This window comes from Patella vulgata, chromosome 3 (assembly GCF_932274485.2).
Source record: "Patella vulgata chromosome 3, xgPatVulg1.2, whole genome shotgun sequence".
Taxonomy (NCBI): Eukaryota; Metazoa; Mollusca; class Gastropoda; family Patellidae; genus Patella; species Patella vulgata.
Window position 1 is genome coordinate 75,065,428 of NC_065881.2, and position 26,517 is coordinate 75,091,944.

General features: G+C 36.5%; 1 protein-coding gene across 2 annotated transcripts; it reads right to left on the reverse strand.

The window, feature by feature from the left end:
* Positions 1-732: 732 nt before the first annotated feature.
* LOC126814963 (uncharacterized) lies at positions 733-25,681 on the reverse strand. 2 transcript variants are annotated; one of them, XM_050540445.2, is made up of 3 exons: positions 25,546-25,681; positions 3,389-3,462; positions 733-2,629 (listed from the first exon to the last, which is right to left on the reverse strand). In XM_050540445.2, the coding sequence occupies exon 3, from the start codon at positions 2,627-2,629 to the stop codon at positions 758-760; it is 1,872 nt and encodes a 623-aa protein (XP_050396402.1). In that variant the 5' UTR covers positions 3,389-3,462; positions 25,546-25,681; the 3' UTR covers positions 733-757. The 2 variants fall into 2 exon arrangements, with proteins under 2 accessions (XP_050396402.1, XP_050396403.1); XM_050540446.1 differs by lacking the exon at positions 25,546-25,681 and adding an exon at positions 13,624-13,673.
* Between the last annotated feature and the right edge of the window lie 836 nt (positions 25,682-26,517).

The window sequence follows — 26,517 nt, forward strand, 5'->3', positions numbered from 1 at the left end:
GTAGAAGTCGACGGTTAATAGATATTACAATCGGTGCCAGTAGGATCCGTTACCTCCAGAACTTTTTTCTTTAATCTTTTGAGTTTATGCAAAATCAGAAAACGTTATTATTCACATAGACAACTTATTGCTACTAAATGATCCGTCGTTCAGATTCTATCCCGATTATACACCAATCACCAGATATCAGAGTTTACACCTATCTACCAGGGCGGGAATGTTTTACTGTATAATAAGTTGTTAGCTAACCACTAAGATATGTATGCTAAATGTTGCATTTAAAAAATGCTACAGCAATATGGGTTCCATAACCACCCTTCCCCAATATATACTAAATAGGCCCATAATGGATTACGACCCTATACATTTTACGTCCAACTACTACTATGTCATTTGGAACTTTAATTGGTATACAAACACTAATCTTGCCCTTATCAACGGTACTATATGTAATACAATTATAGCTCGACAGGGAAGCAAAGTAGTGTTGTCCCGCCTCGTTACAAAAGACCAATATGGTCACTGTGCCAGAACCTTCAGTTGGTATCTAGAATCAAATATTTCCGACAATATCCCATAAATTGGCCAACAAGAGAGCTAAGGTTTTAAGTACTTTTAATGCACTACTAAAGTTAAATCTTGTATTTCAGGGTTTTCGTCTTTCATGTACACAGTTAAATAAGAGTATACTCAACAAAACAGACAAATAAATAAAACCACAAACAAAACAACAATCATACAATTCTTTATAGTTGAGCTATGTTCCAAATTTGGAATTACACATTTGTGACCTTGAACCCTTACACTTAATTGGCTGATGATAAAATATCGTCTGCTCACGAAAATTTGTCATTTTGAAATCTATGGTAAAATGATTAATGCAATCTCCCGTGCATTTGATATCTAATGCCGATGTTTCAGATTTGGTATCGTCTAGAAAATTGTGGCAGTACAAATTTCCGTGCGTCTTGAATTGAAATTTTTCTTCCAATCCTAAACTGCCAAGGGCACAAACGCTCGTATTGTCGTTAGCACACACATTTTTACAGCACACTTCATTGTCCAAGACTCGTACACTAACAACAGATTCATAAGCACATTTCGCACAAAATCTAAAATTGTGTTTTAACGTCGTTAAATGATTGTCATTTCCTGTATATATATGGCCCAGTTGATATAACGTCACTTCCGGCGGACCACGACAATTGATATGTAAAGTGTTACCAACGGATCGCGACCCATTAAAATAGATCAACTGATCTGGTGACGTAATAGGTGGTTCTGACGGACAGAAGGCTAACACGTTTACTGTCACACTACCGGATGGAAACGGATTAGAGATTTGAGGCATGGGACAAAGTCTATTTCTAACTGACCGATCCAATAAGAGGAAGAACGGGGAATGCGCATGACTATATGGATTCTGGCCAGTTTGTAATGCAGAACACATTAAAACTAACGACGATAAAAGGCTGACGCAACTTTCAAACAAAATGTCTACGAGTTGGTCAAAATGACGATTACCGACACCGTTAATCTGCCTAGAGATATTGTAGCATACTTGTTTAAAAGCTATCTCCATAGGAACAACAGAACATACTTTCATGAAATATTTTGTAGCCATGCTGCATGTGGAATCATCGTTGGGTCCTTTTGGCAATGGGATATAAAAATTCGACATCGAGTCAGAATCGGCACTTTGTTGAAAACAGTCGTCTGGTAGTGACGGCCACAGTAATGCAGGAATGATCAAATGTGAGTTTCCACCTAGAGAAATCTTCCCCTCCAAGAACGCTCCGTTATATGCGTTCTTGCTACCACATTTCGACACACGTAACGGTAAATAAGATATACATTGTTTTTTCATTAAATTTCTTGGAAAATCGTCAACATTTCCCTTTCCACAAAGTGTTTTAAAAATTATTTGGAACAAGGGCGCGTAATCTAACAATTTCACCGTAAAAATAAAGGATTTGGCATCAAGACCAGTGAGCTGTGAAGACAGATATATTTTAAAGTCTATGCTGGTCAAATCACGTGACCATTCATAATTTACTTGAGCGCCGTTACTAAGCAACACATACGCCATATTATTTTGATCACCGAATCTAATACGAGTCTTCTCATTTTTAAAATTGCTTATAGTTAACCAATTTATTTCAAAATTATTCGAGGCTAAGCCCTTTAATCCGTACGCCTTGAGTACTGTCCCGTTGCTGAAAACCGCCTCGAAAACGCGACTATCCATCAAATGAAGATAAGATCTGAAACTCCTCACGAACACGGAACTCCTCGGTAAAACAGGTTTCATATTAACATGAGTTTGCACAAAATTTGTCCCTTCGTTTTTCCTTTTTTTGGTTTCATTAAGGTAAAATCCTAACAAGAGACATATGACCAATACCAGCAGAATGACCAAGAAAATTACTATGGCACGAAATAATTTATGTTTCCTCTTCATAACAATTCTTGTTGGCATAAATCGTAATTCTTTCCGAACTTTCCTTCCGTCCTCTTGTGATATCAACTGTCCGTTCATGCTCTCTGACGTGCCATTAGCCTTTATACCATAGTTTATCACTTCCTGTTCCTCATCACGAAGAGGAGTGAGTTCGAATTCCGTCATCATCTGAAAAAGAATGACAAAAATTATATGGGAGGATATACGTTGACAGTTGACACAATATAGCTCTTAGCTTGCCGAACATAGTAAACATCTTTGTTCGACCCACAAGCGGTTGTATTGGAATTTGGAATAATCAGATCAGTTGCTTCGATTAGTGGTGAAGCGTGATCCAGAAGTTAACATATTCCTTTGCAACGATTGGTTTATGTAGTAATTCCAGTATCATTTTTATTTTAACCTCAGTTATATTTCAACATTGGCTCTACCAGTAGATCTGATATTGGAAAAGATGACAGTCCTAACTTCGCAAAAATCATCAAACTTAATTAAATCGATAATTATAGATATTTAATATCGTGTCATGTCCATTGTTATAATACACTACCTATGGGTCCACTATTTACGAATACTGAATGGCTTCATTTTATACTACATTAGTAAATATTTGTTCGATCCCTGCATTGGCTAATATAGTTTATCGGGATTTTCCGGCGTGGTTCCCCCTTGTCAGTGGTGCAGGACAGAGGACCTGGCAAGGACAAAACCCGAGGTCCAGTGTACAAATTGGCGTGCACGTAAAAGATCCCTTGGCAGTTGGAATTCGATATAAGAGTAGGCCGTAGAGACGCTGTCTGGGCAAAATACGCCCCACAGCACACTGTATGACGTCTTCATTAGCCCAGTGGGAGCAGAACAGTAGCACGCTAAACCCCATTTCATTTTCATATCATTTAATTTAACATCATTTTCATTTTGCTTTACCTTGAATTCCACACCTAGTATCACCTAAAGTTTTTACGTTGGCCTAGTTCCACATGACATTCACGGATACCCATCTGAAAAATAGACAAAGAAAATAATAACGTATTACTATTTTAAGAACATATAATCATGATAATATTAATAAGGATATTTGTATGGAGCAACTATTCAATCCACCAAGGAATGCACTAGGCACTAAGGATAAGGGTATCTGCATAGACAGGACTTACGTACTTCTTTTACAAAACGATTTCTCATATATTCGACGGGTCATATAGTTTAATATTATATTTTGCTTTTGTTGGCATATACTGCATAGTAGTTTAGTTACTACTACGTCTTTATTGTAAGTGTGTGGGTGTGCGTGTGTGGGTGTGTGTGTGTGTGGGGGGGGGGTATAGTCGTTCGGATGAGTCGAAAAACGAGGCCTTGTGTACACATTGTCGTGTGTGTAAAAGAAACTTTGACAGTTGGAATAAGCGTAGGTCACGGTGCCACTGTCTGGACAAAATTTGAATCATAGCACACTATATGGCCCTCTTCATAAGCCCAGTCAGAACAGAACAGTAGGACGTTAAACCCCATTTCAGTTGAATTCGAATTCACTTAAAGGAGCTACCACTATTGTGTGGCGCGGTTCTCCAGTACGTGCTATTGGATTTCGGTCAATATACACTGCACCTGGCTACTCTCCTAAAATGGGATTCACGATGGCTCTGTAGTAGTAGCAGTAAAGTTGTTTATTTCAGTGATATAATATTATGTTATACAAAGAAGACATATGAAAATCAATATAGAAATACTAACACCCGGCCCAGTGGACATATATACACATTGCGTGCACGTAAAAGAACCCCTGGCGGTTAAAAACCGAAGAAGAACAGGTAGACACGACACTGTCCTGCAAAACGCTTGACGGAATTATATCAATATTGAGTTGTGGAGACATTAAACATCATTCCATTCCATTACAAATCTTGTAATTCACTCCGAAAAACAAGGGTCCCATGAGAGGTAATTGTTTTGCAACCACACATTTCCATTGCTTGAATAAACACACTCGTTTGAAATGCCCCTTTTCTGTGCCTGTTTCTTTCACATAAAACTGAAGAAAATCAATAAATAGGCAGCCTTTTATATCTTGGTTTTAGTGATAACGATGTTAATATCTAGCTAATCATCACCATAATCAATATCTTTATCATTAGTATGCTAGAGCTGAACTTCTGATTCTCAATAGACATGATGTAATATGCAGACTAAGAAATATCACATATTATTAGATCTCAATATCGCTTACTTATTCTCTGTATGTTCTATTCCGTCTACAACAGCAATTTGTCCCATTTAGTCAGACAATTATGGGTGCTATTTCTAGACACCGTTACGCTTGCAATGCTTATATCTTATCTGACTAATCTTAATTGACTCAAATTTCAAAATAATTTCACACAATAGTAATTACGTACAGTGACCAATATATGTGAAGAGTCCAGGGAAAAACGATCTAAAACACATTTTTATCTTTTTGCATAAAAAGGCAAAACAGACTTTTGGACGAGAATGCTTGACGCGAACAGAACAACGAGTGGGTTTAATTACAACTTCAAAATGATGTTTAATACGAATCATAGTTACCAGTACAACAACTGACTTCCACTTTTCAGACAAATTATTTTTCATGGAGGCCATTTCAGAAGAGCCTTGGTTCGATGTGACTCCGGTCGTTTTTACCTAAAATTTGCTACCAGATGGCGCCATTAACTGGGGCTCTTCATGTATTATTTGAAAACAAACGTGGATATGCAGTTATGATTTACGTTAGTCGACAGTATGTTGAAACAGTGCCACGGTTAACATTTAAAAACAAACAAAATTAAAGGACCAAACAGAACTAAGTTATATAAAGGAGAACGAAAAATATGAATGGTCATGAGAAATTACGCCCGCTGTATTGTAAAAAATGAAATAAAATGAATTGGAGTTGAGCTTTCTAATTTACTCCAGCAATCTGACCAACGAAGACGAGTTTAGGCCATGCAGTGTGCCTTGAAGGGAGTTTTGTCCCGACAGCGGCTATTTGGCCTACTCTTCATCGAATTCCAACTATCAATGGATCTTTAAAGTGCTACCAATGATATACATGGGACCTCGTTGCTTTTTTCCCAGCCGAACGACTAGACGCCTTCCCTTGCGCAGGCAACAACACCGGGATCAAACCCGAAACCACCAGGTTAATGAGCCAGCGCTACACTCACACCATCACCGTGGCCCAATCTGATTAAAAAACAGATCTATATACTTTCGATGACCTACACTATATGAAGATCTGACCGGTTGCACTGGGAGGTCGCGTCAGGGTTCGTAAGAGTGGCTTTTGACCTATGACGTCAGACTTGACTAATCAATCAGCGTTGACGTTTCTAGTGGGTTACCCACAGTTCCGAGCATCGCACACCAAGAACTCACCGTAACAGACCGTTTCATTGGCTAATTCCACACTTCAACCAGAACGCTGACAATATTGCAACACTTTTAAATCCTAGTGCAGTAAAGAAAAGTAAAACGAAACTTTGATCTATAAAAAACGAAACGAAATAGGGTCTGTGTTTTAATCATATTGCACCGGGGTACAAAGATTAACGTTTAGAAATATCAATTACCCATTCAATTACACGTTAACGTAAAACTAGAACAATTTTGTGAAATAAAATGGGGTTTAACGTCCCACTGTTCTGCTCCGAGTAGGCAAATGGGGAAGTCCTGGTAAAAATCCATGCGCTACGTGTGATTGGTTGTATAAGTTTAGCGGCATGGATGCCTCATTAAAATAGATTATGTAAGTATCATACATCTCTTGATTGTAAATGAAACGGACTCTAAAAATGAGAGGCGTGCTATCTGGTCAGAGATTTTATGAAAATATAGAAAAGAGAAAACCACGAGTATACTATTAGGATGGTTCTGGTTTTGGGATGTTACTCTTGCTTGTGCACAGTAGCCACAAAATCATACGTTCCGATTCTTATGGTGTCACAACATATCACGTCAGACTTTGACATTTCTTCCAGCAATAGTTTGACTTTTATATCGAGAACAACCGCTGAAATATCTGCCTGAAGCTAACCAGACATAGATGAATCGGGCTAAGAAAATTGATAGAAATAAATAGACAGTTTGTTGGGGTATAATTGGGTTTAAGGAAACGTCTTCTCATTTCGTGTCAATAATTTAATCAACACTGAAGGTCTTAATAGAAACCAGACTACAATAAATACGAGTTAATCGGGAAGCTAGAGGATCACCAATGAAAATGGTCACATTTTGGATTGGTTTTCAAGGGTAATAAAACACGGAAAGCAGTTAATGGACAACAACGTGTCTCGTATAAATACAAATACTGTGGGCTAAACTTATAAATAGTCACAATATTTATCCTTAAACCCATCCATTCAAAACTGCAGCTTTGAATTCTGTAGCGAATAAGATTCAAGGTGTTGTCAACACAATATTTCGTCCATGTTGAGAACAAAAATCGTGTACACCGATATGGTATCTACAAAGGTATGACATTATACTAGAATATAAAGAAATGGCCATTAAAGATACATTATAGGATATAAGATATAAAGAGCTGGCAGTTCTCACTATAATAGTTAAAAACAAAATTCGTGTACACCGATATGCTACTTACAAAGGTATGGCATTATACTAGAATTATTTGGAAATGACCATTAAAGATACATTATGGGAGATAAGATAAAGAGCTGGCAGTTCTCACTATAATAGGTAAAAACTAGATAATGTAAAGGCAATTTGTTGAAAATTTCAGTAAAATTGATCCAGTATGAACCGAGAATTAAGCGATTGAAATTTCGGCCTAGCCTCGAACATCATTACTAAAGTACGATAAAAACATAGTCTCGATCACCTATTTCATGATTAAATTATGAATGGAAGTAGAGCAGCAAATGGGATCATAATCCAGTAAATATCGCAGGCTAGCAATGCCACCGAGAGTTGATTTTATTGTCTGGATAAGTTAATTAATGTCTAATGCATAATTTAGAAAAGATTTCAGGCCTAAAGAAAGACCTGCAATTGGCAGATTTAACTCTTGCATAATGTATGTTTAAACAATCGAACATAAACATGAAATATTTGATAACGAACACCCTTCATAAAGTCGCTTAAATATAGAAGCGGTGTTTCGATACGTGTGTTTTACATTTTATCCCACAATCCAGTTACTAAATGCGACTAATTATAACATGGAATAATTTGATTACACCCCACCCCACCCCGATTTATATGGAAAACAATCACTGGTTTGTTCCCAACTAGTACAACGTTTCGACAAATGTTATTGTATAGTTATCAAGCACAAATGATAAGTTAGTAAACTAAAATGTAATATATATCGTGATAAAATAAGGAAGCCATACGGTCTGTGTTGTGTGTTGTTACAACACAAAGTGAGTAGTTCAATAAGTAACGTAACATTATTTACCTAATTTATCTATACATTTATAGAGTTAATTGCTTACGGTTTACATAAGATAGTTACAACAGTCAAAGGCAATTCCATACGCCATTAGAAACCAACATGGTATTTGTCTTGAGTTTTAAATATAACTAAATGGCCATAAATCACGAACGGTGTATAAAATGACAGAACGTTTAATCTCAGTCCAGACACGGCCATTTAATTTCTGAATAAGAAATATCCAATACATGATTGAAATACAGATTGGCATAGATGGACATGTACAATGCAATATAGCTGACGTGGAAGATACATACATTGAGTATAAGAGAGTATAGGATTCTAATTTAATAAAGAGCGAGGAGCATTGGTCTCAAATAAATAACTGCTTAAAGAAGAGAATTCAGAGGGTATTTACCGGATGATCTTTGTACTTTGTATACTAGCATTACGATTAATTTAATAAAGAGCGCGGAGCATTGGTCTCAAATAAATAACTGCTTAAAGAAGAGAAATGAAAGGGTATTTAGCGGGAATTGCGTACTTTTCTGCAATGAGACCAGAATAGGCTATGTAGTGTGCTACGAGGGACATTTTATCCAGACAGCGGTGCTACAACCTAATTCTATTTCGATCTTTATAGAAGGCTTGATCTCGCTTTAACTTCGTACATCTTATCAAGGCCTTCACGTAATACCCTGCATATGTCGGCACTAATTTCGAATAGGTATTCACACAGCTTGGAAGCCTATCAGATTCCGCGATCATCGCGAATACCAAGTCTCGCGCTTTCAAGCTAAAATATCTGTCTGTGATAATCGAGTTGCAAAGGTTCGTTCAACGTCAAGGTTTCCGTGCATGTCGCTGTGTCACAACCTCTGGTGGGGCGCTAGTGTTCACGTGTCTGCAGTAACGTAGCTATAAAGTTCGGGAATTGTAAAGTAATCTAGCAACGTCCAGATGTTGTAAAACTCGCAGTCGTTGCTTCGAGAAAATGATGATATACACGTGTTTCGTTCGATCCAAATGACAAGACAAGTCTACTGGCTAGGCCCTCACGCGTACTATCCGAGTCATGTTTAAAGATCCATTATTACTTTTATGAAGAAATTCTATTATATAACATGTCCTTAGATTCACTTAATTATAATTATCGAAAGATCGGCCTACTTAAAGCACGTTGCAAAAGAATCCACTGAACTCATTGGAAACTGCTTACTACTATAAAATTTACGATTTGTACATGCATCTTTAAAAAGTTATATCATATCACATCACATCGATCGACTGGTAGATTTGTCCAATCTGATGTGAACGATGATTATTTTTTCTAGAATAGCTTAGATCTGATAAGTACTATAGCATGTCTTTAAAATTCCAACACTAGTTGAAGTAATAAAGAATATTCTATCGCGTCATAACCAGATATATCATTGTGAATGAAACTAGGGGATTTTATGTTTATCCTAGACCCGTGGTACTTTCAGTAGATGGCGACAGTGTTCTCACTCATGTATTTGTGTCTGGAGAACACGTGTTATCCCAGCGTGATTGAATATATAGGCCTAATCAAAATTTAAAATCAATGATCTCATTGATAGCTATAATGTTGGCATAACTAAGTCGTGCTTTGATGATTTTATAACATAACCACAAATGTTACCGCGACATGATAATTGTGCCTACTGCTTTTCCTTTCTTCTGTTTTAGACTTTCCGTGCCTGCAGTTAAACATTGGCTATTAAATTTTCATCGATTACTTCCCAAAGCTACTTTCTTTGCTTCTCTTGATGGACCACCAATTTTCTTTAATCCAGTCAACGATTCGCCTAATGACCGTCACTGGGTGTCCTTGTTTTCTCTGGCTTTGTAGGTCCGCTTTAATGTCTGACGTTACGTGTGAATGTGGGCTTCGGCTAAGCTAGATGCACAGCTAATACACACTTTAATGAATTCACGTATGATTTTCTGGCTTGTTCTTTCCCGCATTTCCTAGTTTGAGATGAGACCCGGCTTTCTTTTATGTAGGGTGCGGATGCCCACATAAGCTGAAAAATGCCCGTCGTTTTTCATTCAATGCCCTTGTGCTTTATCGCCACGTCTTCGACTCATAAAGTAATAACTGTAATGTGGTCTTTCGTTGTGCCTCCGCAGCATGAGTTTAATAAATCCTGACTTCTGCTAATGAAATAGTAATTCTAAATCTGTCTTGTTAATTATCGAAAGACATCTGAGGCTGTATGGACTGTAAATGTTGATTTAATTAATTGTTGAAGGCAGTCAGATCAAAGATCACAATGCAGGAATCAAGCAATGGAAATAAAATGAAAAGAAATGGGTTTAACGTCCTTCTGATCTGCCCCGACTGGGCTAATGAAGACGGGTATACGCCATACAGTGTGCTACGAGGGAAATTTTTCCCGGGCAGCGCACTTTGGCCTACACTTATATCGAATTCCAAATGCCAAGGGATCTTTTACGTGGACGTCAATGTATACACAAGACCTCGTTTTTTCGTCCCATCCGACCAACTAGACAGCTGTCCTGCACCCTGCACCACTGACAAGGGGATCAAGCAAACGGGCAACACAGCACCTAATATAGTCAGTTAACATAAACTATGGAATACCATATAAAGTATGGAACCCGAAAGGATACATTTTCCCACTTCAAATACAAATCGGAATTTTGCTTGTTCTCTTAAACTATTTTACCCATTCAAGACAATAACAATTCTCTCAATGCTCTAACAAAATAGAATTTTTAAAAAAAACGACAAATCACTTTATAGAGAAGATAAAGAATCTTTTTTTTAAAATTAATTTATTTCAAATCAATTTCTGGTATATAAAAAAATCCTGAAATCCATTAATTTTATTTATAAAGAAGCTCAAAAATCTTTTTTTTTTCGAAAAAATGATTTATTATAAAACAATTTCTGGTACATTTATATAAAAAAATCCTACATATATGAAATACTTTATAGACATTTTTGGAATTTAAAACAAAAAGGAAGGAAATACGATAAATCACTTTAATGAAGCTCATAATCTTTTTTTTTTAAATAATTTATTTCAAATTAATTTCTCGTATATGATATATGTCTGAAACCTCTTAACTATATTTCTAGATATTTCTAGATATTTCTAGAATTGAAAAAGGAAAGAAAAGACGACAAATCACTTTTTGTTCGATAATTTATTTCAAATCACTTTCTTGTATATAAACATTACGACTAGCGAAACCTGTTAATTTTATTTCAAGAAATACATTAACTGGTAAAGAGAGAGCGAAATGGGGTTTAACGTCCACTCGACACAAACTAGGTCATTTCGGGACTAACATATGATTTAAATTTATTTCAATAAATCGCTTGCGCGTAGGGGTCTTTAGCAGTGGGAGGAAACCGGAGGACCCGGAGAAAACCCACGAGGTTGGACAGGCGACCCTACTCCTTGCCACGTCCAACCGGGGATTCGAAACCACGCCAGTTGACTCAATGACAGGTTTTATGATACAGCACGCACGTGCTAACCATTCGGCCATCCACCCACCCCCCCCCCCCCTAACTGGTAATGTAATGATGACATCGACAGACACGATTTTTCCAAATCAGTTCAATCTATTTTCTATAATAGTTCTGATAGGGGTCGCCATGGCTGTGTGGTTAATTCCGAATGTCGAAGATTCAAATTTGGCTGAGGTCCTGTTTATAAATATTGGTTTATACGGAACCTAAAAGATTCCCCTGGCAGATGGAATGTTAAACTCAAAATGACAGTATTTTAGGCTCAAAATGGCCGTAAGTTAGACTCGTATTAGCCGTATGTTAGACTCAAAATGGCAGTATTTTAGGCTCAAAATGGTCGTATGGCGAGAAATTAAACACCACTCCTTACTCTCTGAAGGGCAGAACAACTAGGTTCTACATTGTATATTCAGGACCCCCGTCTTCATTAACGCGGTTGTTACAGAAAATAGGACGTAAAACCCCATTTCATGTGGAGTTGTAAAATATATGACTTGGCACGATTATCTACTCTATTTTATGTTAAAATGGTGATGTATATGCGGGCTAATCGATTAATGAATCGGGTTATAGCGAGAATAGCTCTATAATGGCAAAATAAAACGTGCCAAAGAGAAAACCCATGCATTTCGAACAGTGAAATCTACTGTAAAATCGATAACATGTAACCTAGAAAAACAGCATAATTTTATTTGTTTAACAAGTGGTTTATTTCATTATTTTGTAGATGCAAATTGAAAATTGCCAAGTCATGGCGATGCTCTTGGTTATTCAACATTTGATAAACAAAAAGCTCTTCACAAAGGAGCCAAACTGGCTCCTCAATTCCATTTACATGCAGTAACAAGAATTTTCATTTTACAATAAATATCATATACACTACACTAATATCCTTAAATGACATTTAGAAGTAGACTATAAATGTAGGTTGTTATTCATTATTGATCATTGCTTGATAAAGATACCTGTAAGAGTATTGAAACGTTGCATGTAATAAACTAAGAAGTAGTAAATCCATAAAGTTGTACGTTATTATGAATATTACACTACACTACACTACATTATAGTTGACCAATTGAGTGGCATTTAAGTGGTTGGATATTAAAAACATAACTAAAATCTATATGGAAAACAATTCTAAGAAAGTTTACCGAAACGTGGCGTCATTTGTATAATAAACAATTGTATTCCATATACATGTAAATGTTTTCAACGAGTGACCTTCATATATAACGGTACATATCGATAAAAATTTATATACAGCTGAACAGTAGAGCTGATTTAATTTGTTGAAATGAAATTTTTAGTCATTGATCTAGAAATACGCCTGACACAGTTCTATGGAATATATTTAATGTTTACTGAACTACGTTTCGACTAGGATTCAACAACCTTTATCAAGCAGGTTTGACTGAGCTTGTACACCTACTAACATTGAAGAGATAAACTAATATACGAACCAACTGTATTATAAAACGACAACATTGAAATTGACACAAATTACTGAACTGACAATAATGTAGCTAAATAGCAATAATAATAATGTGTACATTTATACCACGCACGGTTAGATCTAATTGATAAGGCCAACTTCAAGTTTGGTCAAAGGTCAGGAGATGTAAACAAGGCTAGCGCTAATCCCAACCATAACCCTAACCCTGGACCTAGCCATAATGCATTGCATGTATTTTTTTTTATATAAAACTAAGAAATATCACGAACCTGGACCTAGCCATAATGCATTGCATGTATTTTTTTTTTATATAAAACTAAGAAATATCACGAACCAAATTTTCATCATTCTAGGTCAGTGCTTATGTGGAGACTTAACCTCTCCCCCAAATTCTTAAACCAACTTACATTTCCGCCAACAATCACGTGCCCTAACCTTATTTACATCTCAGCGACCTTGACGAAAATTGAGTTGGGCTTAACAAATAGATCTAGACTACCAGACACAGTTCCATGCTAGTATGCATGATGCTTAAAAGCGCTATAAGGTATGAGAACCATAAACAGCTAAACGCTCTGCTATATGTATGAATTGATGCAAGTCTTTCGTTTGTTATTGAATCCTTATTTATCATGTATAGCTTACATGAACATTAATACATGTCCTTCGTTTGTTATTGAAACCCTATTTGTCATATATAGCTTACCAGAACATTAATGCAAGTCTTTCGTTTGTTATTGAATCCTTATTTATCACGTAAAGCTTACCTGAGCATTAATACAAGTCCTTTATTTGTTATTGAATCCTCATTTATCACGTAAAGCTCACCTGAACGTTAATACAAGTCCTCAGTTTGTTATTGAATCGTTATTTGTCATGTATTCAGGTCTACCTGAACATTAACTATATGTAAACATGAATAAATCATTGTTTAAATCAATACAAGTCAGATGGAACAAAACACCGTTATAAAATGTTTTGAATAATAATAATGAAATAAAGCATTATAGCGGAAACTAAATTACTGAAGTGCCTAGTGGAACAATCTTAAATCAACGATGCTAAAAGATGCATTTATTAGTTGAGTGGGGGGTGTTCATAAACACACCATAGATTATTAAGCACTATTTAGTTACCAAGTGGCTGATAGGCGCTGGTCTACAAACCAAGTGATCCCGAGTTTGATCTCTGAAATGAAATCACATGGGGTTTATCGTCCTACTGTTCTGCTCCAACTGGCCTAATGAAGACGGGCATACGCCATGCAGTGTGCTATGAGGAAATGTTTGCCCACAGAGCGGCGCTGCGGCCTACTCTTATATCGAATTCCAACTGCCAAGGGATCTTTTACGTGCACGCAAATGTGTCAACGGGACTTCTGTTTTTCGTCCCATCCGAACGTCTAGACAGCTGTCCTTGTCAGTCCTTGTCAGGCCCCCGCCATGCATCAATGACAAGGGGAAACCAGGTCGGAAAATCCAGATGAACTTTCTCGGCCAACACCGGGAGCGTACCCGCGACCCCCCAGGCTAGCGAGCCAGCACCTTCTCTCTTCGCCTCCGTGACTCCGTTTGATCCCGGTGCTGGCCAAGCCGCCAGTTCCTAAGGATTTTCTAGCCTTATCAGTTGTGCAGTATGGAGGGCCTGGCAAGGGACAGGGTCTATGTGGTCGGGTGGTACGCAAAATCAAGGTCATGTGTACACATGTACATAAACGAACCTTTGGCAGATGAAATTCGATGAGAGATACAGAGAAATGGGGTTTAACGTCCACTCGACACAAACTAGGTCATTTCGGGGCTAACATATAGTTCAATCTTATTTAAATAATTCGCTTGCGCGTAGGAGTCTTTAGCAGTGCTTGACTCAATGACAGACCTTATGTTAGCCATTCGGTCACCCAAACCCCGAAATTCGATGAAGTTTATTCGTAGACGCAGCTGTCTGGTCAAAACTTCCCTCACAGTAACAGTACACTACATAGCGTGACCATCTTTAGTGTCCCGATCGGTGCATAAAGACAGGACGTTAAACCCCATTTTATGTCCAAATGCCCTATGTTCAAATAAGCAGGAAGACATAAACGTATTACAAATGCAATATAATCATTGATATGGCAGAGAGTGAAAAAACGCAGCAATTAAAAAATTTAAACGTGTAATCAGAATTTGAAAAGGGAGTAAAAATAACTTACAATTTAGTTGTATTTATGCTAAGAATGGGGTTGCGAGACACCTTTCTTCCTCGTAGCGTTAATTCATGACAACATTGGGAATTGACCAATTAGTAAGGAACTCAATTATAATACCTAGTTAGTGAATAACATTGAATGTTTTTGTTAATGGTGATCTTTATTAGAAAATAAATTCTACTGTACTAGCTTCTACTGACGCTTCTACTCGTATTCCCCAATTTCAAATGTTTAGTTAAAGTCATGCTTGTATAAACTATCCACGAAGACGACTTTTAGTTAACCTGTCTGGGATATCGTTGTTGTGGAAGCCTACGTTAAATCACCAAGATAAATAGACTATTAAATCATCGTTCTGTACCATATGTATGAATACAATCGTGACTGCTGCAAATTTATCTTTTCTTGTACACGTGTTTAATATAATATATTGGTTGTAATTTGGCTTATAAATTGCGTGTTAAAATTACAATATGTAGCCAGTCAGACCAACTTCATCAACTATATAATTAGTGGAAAGGTCAATATAAACAACACCTGATAAGTCCTATAATCTTCCAATCGAACATAATAAAACTTCTCTCAGCTAAACATTTATTTGGAAACAGAACGACGTCCCTCGCTAAGTAAAGAGAGTAGAGATGGGTAGTCTGAAATACTGTTAAAGGAAATTTCGAATTTTCATAATGCCCTTTTTCAAACAACGTAATATTAATGTCAAAAACGTAGTATTGTGAAATGTTGCTTTTTTTCATCCGAGAAAATGCGTTACCTGACATTTTGACCCCAGGGATAGTACTGTATTGTTACACATTCATCTGAAAATAATAATACTTTGATTAAATGTATTAACAGGCATTAGTATTTGTTGTCACTACGACACAGAATAGACCACGGTATTCTTGATCCCACACGTGACGTATGTCAGATATTAGTACGTGATATGATTATTAACCACAGAAGTATTCAAACGGCTTACCCATATATTTGCTTGATGAACACCGTGGGTCTCATCATAAGAGATAATGTTTATTCCGAGAAGAACTAATTATCGTTGAAGAAATCTTCATTTCCTACAATATTATGGTTCCTGTTCGTATAATGAAATGCATTGTAACGGCTATTTGATATCACCGAACGAACTATTCAACTGAAAGCCTAGCAATGTGTATCATGTCGATCACATTAAGAGATTGGGGTTATATTAACATGATGTACAAGAATTACACGTATTCCCTCAATCATATTTGAAAATTAAATATTGCATGGATAATCGAAGCTAAATAACTATTCAGAGATAAATATAAGCTCAGACGATTGGTAAAGGATGAAAAGCAAATAAGTATACGATACAATTTTTCCGGACAATATTTTTCGGTAACCTCGGATGTTCAGTGGGTAAGACGCTGGCTCGCTAACCAGATGGTTTCGTGATTTCGCCTTGTCAGTGGTGCAGGAAGCCTGACACAAAACAGTGTCTAGTCGTTCGGGTGGTATAATAACCGAAGTCCCGTGTACACATTGGATTGCACATACCCTTGACAGTCGGAATTCGTAGTGCCGCTATCCGGGCAAATATCCGAAATAGCACACTGTAGGGCGAATGCCCGTCTTCATTAGCCCGGTCGGAGCAAAACAGTGGAACGTTAAAACCTATTTCATTTCATTCATTTCCAATATTTGTTACTTCCCTTTAAAGCCGGCGCATAAAATAAAACTTCAGTTTATGGCAGCCATACGTCATCATCTAAATACAAATAACGCGTTTTTCACTGAGGGTTGGATACATAATATTCTTAGTGAAATATATGTGTATTTTAACCCTTAGTGAAACCATTACTTTACTGCTGCTGTTCAGTAAGGGGTGTAACAGGGCTGATTTCAAATCTGATCATACTATACACTTAATGTAAGAGAGCCCAACACTCTTTCAGTATTATTTCCCATAATATTTTGCATATTTGTCACGAATTTTGGAATTTTATTCTATTTTTTTAATCAGATATATTACCGTTATTTTATCAAATACCATTCTCACAATATCAGTCTTTTGTTATTTACTGATTTTGATAAAAAACATAGATGCACACTTTGTTTGGCATACTACTTTGTTTGGCTTCAACTGTTCCACCTTTCTCGTGCCACATCACGATTTTATCCGGCCATACAGTCGACTAAGACAATTATATTATGAGAGTGAGAATAAGGTTAGCAGTGTCAGTGGTTAAAATTAGTATTGATGAGTATACAATGGCTGTAAATTCTATGAATTATTCATATCATTAGTCTGAGATAGTACTACAGGCTCCTGAACACATTGGTTAATATAATAAAGAGACAAATTGGCGAATAAATAAATATACATTGGTCTATGCTAAATGTTCCCGCCGCCCTTCACCCCAAAACACCTTCACCCAAACAAAGCCTTCGCTAGCAAAAAAAGACTTGTTAAGCCCAATACACGGGTTTCGTACGCCAGATCGTCACTTGCAATCGGGTCCTTCTAATCACCGACAATAGAGTCCAAAGTATTGCAAGAAGTGACCTACAAGAAAATATATTTTACAGAAACGAACATTTTACACATCATATCCAAAGTTTAAATGATTTCATGAAATATTGACAAATTTATGGTAACTGAAATATTGACAAATACGGTCTGACTAATCACAGACAAGAGCATTATTTTGTCAGCATTATATAAAGCACAAAAGTATTACAAAAAGTGATCGACAAGGATGGTTAAGCTATAGATATGCTTTTTCTACACAACACATCCAAAATTTAAACGATTTCATAAAAAAATTAATAGAACATTGTCAAAGACTAATTTCTGAAACAAATGTCAGTTTAATGACAAGAGCGTTATTTTGTCAGAATATATAGCGCCACGAGTATTGCAAAGAACGACCTTCAAGAAACGATACATATATATACTCACATCATCCAAAATTTAAATGATTTCATAAAAAAAATAGCAAGAGAGTGTTAAAGTGTAATTTCTAAAACAAATGTCAGCTAAATGACTTATATCTAACACTCAGCACAGTCCAAGCGGATGATTATCTTCGATTGATATTTCGATTTCTTAATTAAAGAAGCATTATGTAAGATTTAGATAAAGGGCAGAACGTTCTTAGCTGTTACATAATGCCTGTTTAAATCTTAAATACTCAACCTCAATGCACGGAATAAGCTGTGCCAAAGTAAGATTATGTTCGCACAATCAGGATCGGCGACTTTAATATATAATGGGTGGGTTGTCCTGGCTATCCATAAACAAATGAAACCGTCCATCGGAACCTTGTGGCAATTATTTTGTTAGACCAACAATTTGCCTAACAGACTCTTACTCGTGTTGAATTATCTGAATGTCTGAGATAATATTTCACAGAAATACAAACGGTCAGCTTGAATTTCATTGGCTTCTAAACTGAAAACTGCATTTTATGTCTGATAACAATGTCTAAAAGCTTGCAGTTTTGAAGTGAAAATCCCAGACAAGGTAATTTATAGCACTCTACATTTTGGCTTTTAATTTGCATATTCTATCTAATTTAGGACTGCTCCGTTCAATAATCAATGGAAAACAGCCCTTCTCATCCAGACCGAAAGTGTATTTGCGCGCAATATAGACTGTCTCAAAGCAGAATTTGATCACTTTGTAGTTTAAGACAGCATCGGCCAAATTGCAAGAGAAGTGCGAGCGGCCCTCAGCGATCTTACCCCTAGATCATTCCTGTAAACTAACCACAGTCAGCTTAATTATTCATTACATTTTCTACTTCGTTTCGATATAACTTTTTATTTCCTAAATGTCAGTCAACCAGCTCTTAAGAAACTTTGTAGATAGACAGCATCGGTCAAATTGCAGGAGAAGTGCGAGCGGCCCTCAGCGATCTTACCCCTAGATCATTCCTGTAAACGAACCCCAGTCAGCTTAATTATTCATTACATTTTCTACTTCGTTTCGATATAACTTTTAACTTCCTAAATGTCAGTCAACCAACTCTTAAGAAACTTTGTAGATAGACAGCATCGGCCAAATTGCAGGAGAAGTAAACTAAACCCTAGTCAGCTTAATTATTCATTACATTTCCTACTTCGTTTCGATATAACTTTTTACTTCCTAAATATCAGTCAACCAACTCTTAAGAAACCCGGACTACCAATGTGAATAACGGAGTGGCACGTTACTATAAGTGAGACATTGTCATCGACACTCTCGGTGTTGTCAGTTGTCACTTAAATCATGCATCTCCACCTCTTATCCATTCATGGAAATCATGACTCTGTTGCGAACGGATCGCTAAATTCCAAGTTGTTGGAAACGGCAGTATTTTCTTTATATCTGTTTATATGTTTGTATGAATATCCAGATGACTGGAAAGTAGTTGATTATTTTTCGAACCGAGAGATCACGACTTCTGATGACTATTATAACCTTCATAAACAACAATTTAAATAATCAGGAGACAATTCGTGACGGAAGCCTAGATACATATTTAGCTTTCTGTTTTATTCCGTTGCCATGGTAATGCGACAAGAATTGGGACCTATAGACATGCCATACATGATTAAGTCCAACATTTGATTTCATTTAAATAACACATAAGTAAATATCCACGGTTCTTTTCTTAAATTTCACAAATTTCAATATATGAATAATCAGCGGTAAGAAGATTGATTAATCCAAAAAATATGGCGACTTGGTAAGAATGTATGGCAACTCCGCAACTAAAAATAGCTAGTTGATTGTCAACCGTGCTGGGTTTGATTGTGAATCATTCATTTGGGAATATTTCAGTATATAGCAGTGCTTAGACGGTGGCCACTCTTGTCCGGACTAATAAAGGCTGGCACGATCGAGGATGATTTCTGATTAAATCTAAAAACTCGTGATATTTTATATATACCGAAAGTTAAAATATTCTCTTCGTCCTTGGTCTGCTCACTTCGAAACCATGTTGTTATCCCTACAGGACTAATTAGTCACAGAAAACAAGAGTTATAAGAAATAGTCTACACTCTTATTTTAACATATTGACGACTAACTAAAAAGTTGTCAGATGATATTTACCGAGTGGTCGTTAACATTTGTTTTACACGATATCTAATTGGGTTAGCGTACAGAAAGTTGTTAAAGGATCTTACATGAATGATTCTTAAAACACGTTTAATCTAATTTGACACACAGACAAATTAGTTAAAATACAAATGTTTTTAAACCAAGCTATAGTACACACAAATACCGGTATTGATTTCTGATTTTTATAAATTTATTATGAGGTTTGTTTTAATGTTGAAACGATCGCTTGATTAGCTGCAAATCAATATTCGTTTAGAACACTAGCATGTCTCTTTCTATTTGTTTCTGATTATGTGAACAATTTAGAGAGTTGCTGAAGACCAGAACAATTTTCTGAAATAATAGTAATCGCTTAAAGATACTGTGTCTGAATCTTGGGTTTCAAAAATGCTTAACGTTATTTTTATTTCTTTAATTGGCTTTTCATATAATGACAACATTTTTCTGAAATTACGTGCTATATAATTACTTCTAATGATTTTCCAGCAATAAAACTATTTAACTGATCACTGGGTGTCGGATATTAATATTTGAACCACAAGCCTTTATCTATAAATCATACCATTAAAGAAGTCATGTGTCAAGACAAATTCCACTTTCTGGCTTTGAATGTAACAAAGATTGACAATGGAGAATATTCTTTCCATGGTAAATTAGACAATAGTAATTCATTTATTCTCCAGACGATACCTGGGAAATAAAGACGGCGGTTTACAATCAGATGAGCCTTATATGGCTATTACTTACGTTAGGGTTGATCGATTAAAACAATAATTTTGACCAATATTTGTTTCCGTAAAACTGCATTACATTGTGTATGTCTAAAAGTTAATATCTGCCGTTCATATTGGGCCATTAACAGAAATTATTAGCAAGACAAAAATTTGCATCGAAGTAAAAAAAATCAAGAATCGTTGGATACTGATATTGAGTGGTTTTAATGCTGGACTGACAGGCTGCATGTAATTAATGTGAACGCAACGATTATTAGAGCTTGTTGCTATCAGAAGAATCGCACTTAAGAGTCACAACATTTTCATACCGCACGGTGTCATTAATATTTGGTGAACGTGAACGATGTTGATAATTAAAAGCACTGTGATTGAAAAAAGCTATGCTAATAGGTTCATGGTTATCAAGAAAAACCAACGCTGCTAATAGTGTCTGTCACGCTATATTTCCTGTTTGTTATTAATTTTGTAAAATCAGCCACGCACCATGTTGTTAAAGGTTCTCCTTAATTAAATTGTAAATCTAGACAAAAAAATCCTTAAAAAATATCAGCTCGTTTGGACTAAAATATGTATTCTAGCGTCTCGTGTCGAACTTTGTTTTCTGACACTAATCCTGCTATTGGCCTGGAAGATGGGGAAGAGGATGCAAGGCACATTTTTGTTCCCGGCTTCCGGCATGTCATATATTATTCATCTGTTTCTATTCATGTATTCTGAACTCCGTTGACCAAATCTTGGACGGATTTTCGTATAATTTACCACCAAAACAATTTATGGTGCAGCTTTAAAACCAAAGTCTTCGACCTATCAACGTTTAATTTAGTTAAAATATAAACAGGCCCCGAATAATCAAATAATACAAATCGTGTCTGAGGGAATTTGCGTTAAAAGCTTATCTGTCACTCAAAGTCTTTGAAGCAATTCTTTACATCTTTGATGATTACATCAAATTGATCCAGTTTCTGACTCATGACTTCACCTTTTCATTAAGGTTTTTATAGATTTTCGCCGCATGTGAATGAACCTTATTACTTAATCATGGCACTGTTCGATGCTGAATAAGAGACCACAGAGAGCGTTTTTGAGAAACATGTAATGGTTTAAAGATTCGTTTCTCACTCTTAATGCCTCGTACGATGCTGCAATGGAATTAAATGAACTGATACCTTTACAAAACAGCGGTTAAAACGTCTGGATAGAAGTAGATCGTTCTAATTTCATAAACATTCTGATATCTTAGTTGACATTGCTAATGTTGGACTCGACTCATTGTCCTCTTTTATCTCTGTAATCTATCCATCATATCTCGATAATTGTCATGCCCATGTGGCACATCGGGCTACCAGATAAATATACCGAAAGAGAATACAATATCCCCAGGCATGAATATATGACAATTTGTCCAACAAACACGCTCCATTGAAAGAAACAAAAGAGAGATTAACCGAATGTTATTTTCAACCCAGCACACCAATTATTAATTAAAACCATTACAATAATAACCACCGTTATACAAGCACAGTATGGTAACTGTATCTTAGTTATATAAAGCTTCTACATACATGTGGGAGCCACGGTGGCTAGATGGGTAAGACGCTGGCTCGCTAGCCTGGAGGTCGGGTGTTCGATCCCTGGATTGGCCGAGAAAGTTCATCCATACTTTCCGACGTGGTGTCCCCTTGTCAGTGGTGCAGAACGGAGGGCCTGACAAGGACAGCTGTCTAGTCCTTCGGATGAGACGAAAAACCGAGGTCCCGTGCATATATTGGAATGCACGAAAAAGATCCCCTGGCAGTTGGAATTCGATATAAGAGTAGGCGATAGTGCCGCTGTCCGGGCAAAATTTCCCTCATAGCACACTGTATGGCCTATGCCCGTCTTCAGTATAGAGCAGAACAGTAGGACGTTAAACCCCATTTCATTTCATTTCATTCTACATACATGTATCGACAAATACCACAATACTAAAACATGTCGATTTATTACAATTTTTAATAGCCTCTCAGACAAGAATCGATAAACCATTTTTTTCTGACCTAAATAGCGAGCTGGAATTTAATCACAAACTATTTACCATGATTGGAGAAATCTTGATGGAGTTGTCCATAACAGACGGGTTGAGAAGAAAATCGGGTGTGAAATTTGAGATTGAGCTAAATATTTATTTAAGCTCCAACACGGATATAAAATACCACATAACGAGAGCTTTGACGTAATAGCAGCAATTTTAATGGAAGCCCATGTCCTTAAAAGAATATAAAACCCGCCATCTTTTAAAACGCCACAACAAAATTCTTCAAAGGTTTTATTGCCTTGCAGCTCAAGCAATCCATTACCAAAGCTGTCATCTAAAATCGCAAAAGATGTCAATTTAGAATATCTCTGGGAATGAAACCGTGGATTAAAGGTGCCACGTTAAAAACCTCATGTTTTTTGTTTATGTGTTTTCTTGGCGGTTTATGGGAAAACTTTCAACCTTCCGTTTAATTTATTAACTTTGTCTGAGAATGGGTTGTCTCTGTGATTTTTAGTATCAGAATACAATGGTAAATGCAAAGAAATTGGTATTAACGTTTTATTTTGCTTCACCAACCGGGGTAATAGAGACTGGAATTACGCCATGCAATGCGCTATGAGGCAAACTTTGCGTATACTTTAATTTAGATTTCCAACTGTCAGATGATCTTTAACGTCTGGCAAAGGTATACACGCAACCGTGGTGTTTCGTATTATCCGAACGACTGGGCGTTTTTCTGCCAAACACCAAGATCGAATCCACAACCTCTTGGATAGTGAACCAGCGCCGTAATCACTGAGCTACCATACATCTGAAGATGTAACATGCATATTAACATATCATCCATCAATCTCCAGAAAGTCTGCCGATCCCGTTGTCTGTATCCAAAGGATGCTCTGGTGACCGTTAGCGCAGAGGTTATCGTCTACATATATAACAGCCTCGACTTTTGTATGACACGTCCAAACTATTCCACATATATTAGTATTGACGGGTGTTGTGCACTATTTAAGATATGCTTATTCTTTTGCAAACATCCGTTATCACAATAAAAGTTCATAAAGCTAACATATTTGTACTGCGCCTTCAATTTCGGAACGTCTGGAAATTGGGAAATTGGCGGATCGGTCCAATGCTGATCTACGAGCAAATACTGTTCAATTCGGTCTTAATATAAAGCCTCGCCTGTAACACCAGAGGATGAACCGTGGAATCTATACATGGACACTTAAAGGGGCATTATGTAAGATTAGATATAGTGCGGACAGCTCTCGCTCTAATATTCAAACAATAGATAATGAAAAGGGAATATGTTGAAAAATTCAGTCAAATTACGTCAATCTGAGCCGAGTTAGAACAGTGTAGCCTCGATTGTCATTGTTACCGTTTTCAAGATAATAAACACAGTCTCGATTATCCATTTTTAAATTAAATCATCAATTGTCAATCGTATTTAAATCTGTAGAAAATCATTAATTTATATAACATTTAAAGCGACTGTCCCTTATTTGAACAGAGTCTCAAAAATAAAAGTCTGAGTATGTATGAAATTTAAACGCCAAAATATAGAGGAATGGTGTATTGACCGTATTTCAAAATTTCATCTCAAAATATTGAGTCATTTGGACGTGACCGTCAAAACTGCTTATCCGGACACGTAACCCTTTTAAGATTTCGGCTCAATTTTTTCGTTGGGAGACCTGATAATCGATTCCCGTTCATTGAGAGGTCTATACAGTGAATGACCCAAATGCTGTACTTGATAATGAAAGGTAAATTTCACCTACACATTATTTTTATACACAAAATGTCTGGTTTTATCTAGACACCGCATAATATAGCTTGGGACATCGGTCTCCATTTCCAGATAAAGACTGACGTGTTTCAGTTATTTGAAAACTTATCACAAATATTGAGTTAGTTGCTCGGCCCTTAGGTAGAGGATTTTAAAGGATTTTTAAACAAAATTAAACAGTTTTATTCTCCAAAATATTATCGGGATTAGCCCTTTAAGGCATAAAGAAAAGCCTACAATAGGCATATTTAGCTCTTGCATAATGCCTGTTTAATTTATGCATGCGAAATGATTAATTTGAACAGATTTATTTTAATTGACATAAATAACAGAATAGGTAAACCAGGTTTATTTTCGTCAATTTACCACGCGTTCAAACAAAATTTCAAGTGCTTTAAACAGTTGAAATTTATTCGATCTTGGTCTAAATTAAAGCAGGAACAAACATACAGATGGTACGTTCCGGTCTCTAGCGAATTATGTTCGTCTAGACATTAAAGTTACATTCAGGCGATGTGTACACAATGTTATGAGTTTGCTGTGAATATCTTATCCCCATCCTTGAATTGAATTACTCTTCGGCGGTATTACACCTTTATACCCTTCCCAATAGAAGACTTCACCTGGTTCTGCGAAACCGAAAAACTCATACCTGGTCTTAATTGAACTAACCGATTAATCAATGCTAATCTATAAAACGAAAGAACATAACTATAGAGAAATGAATCACTTCAGTATCTGGAATTCTTAGAGTCACATTAAGTAGAACTGCTGTATAAAAAAGACAGGTAAGCCGATGGAAGGTGACGAGTCACTGTGGCAGGAACAGGAGAACATCGTAACACAACACAATATGCACTTACCTTTGAAAGATGCAGTCATTCCATTATCATTCACAAATAAGACGCAGCTCGTTATTTGCCTATATCGCTAGTATCAACTGTGCAGTGGGTAGTGTAATAGAGAAACCGCTTGGGGCATCTAGCAACAAGATCGATAGTAAAAACCTGGTCGACGGAGAAACATGGAGCCACGGATCGATATGAACAAACAATGCAATACCAGAAGGATTCTGTGAGTGTGAAAATATCAATCCATCACATCATTCTGTTCATTTCCTGTCAGAATGAAACTAGGGTCGGTAACTACAGAACCATAGAACCTGCTTTTCAATCTCCATTCTATTTTTTATGAAGTGTCTTGTGTTATCTAATCATAAATACACAGAGTTGGATCAACGCATCTCTACTACTCATTCGTTTTTATGTCAGTCTTTAACGTTATTGACTGGTGTAATATATAGAACCATCGAACCTGGTTTTTTTATCTGTTCTATTTTCATGAACTCTTTACATTTGATCGGCCATCAATATATCCATGAACTAATTGATTTACAGACACCTCTATAATGCCAATTCCTATCAACTACTATAAATTATCAGACTCGTGTGTTTGAACCTACTTATAAAAAATCTATCCACACTGACTTTATCGTAAGATAGGTTTGGGAAAGGTTTATCATGCGTCTGCATTAGTTTAATAGAACTTGCTTGGCATCCCAACGAAGTACAGCTCTAAGGTTTTTTTTATCATTTTCACTAATAAATTTAAGAGTCTAATACATCTGGCGAAGAAACTACTAATAAATTTTGTTGTAAAAAGCTAAATTAAAAAGAACCGGATTATTTCATGTTGTATCCATCATCGTTTCAGGGCTGGACTGGGCCAAAAATTCATCTTCGCATCCACTGTAAAATATAATTGACTAAATCTGAGGAGAAAAATGATCTATGAGTCGGTGCGTTTTCTCATCATGTCACGTATATTCTCCACTA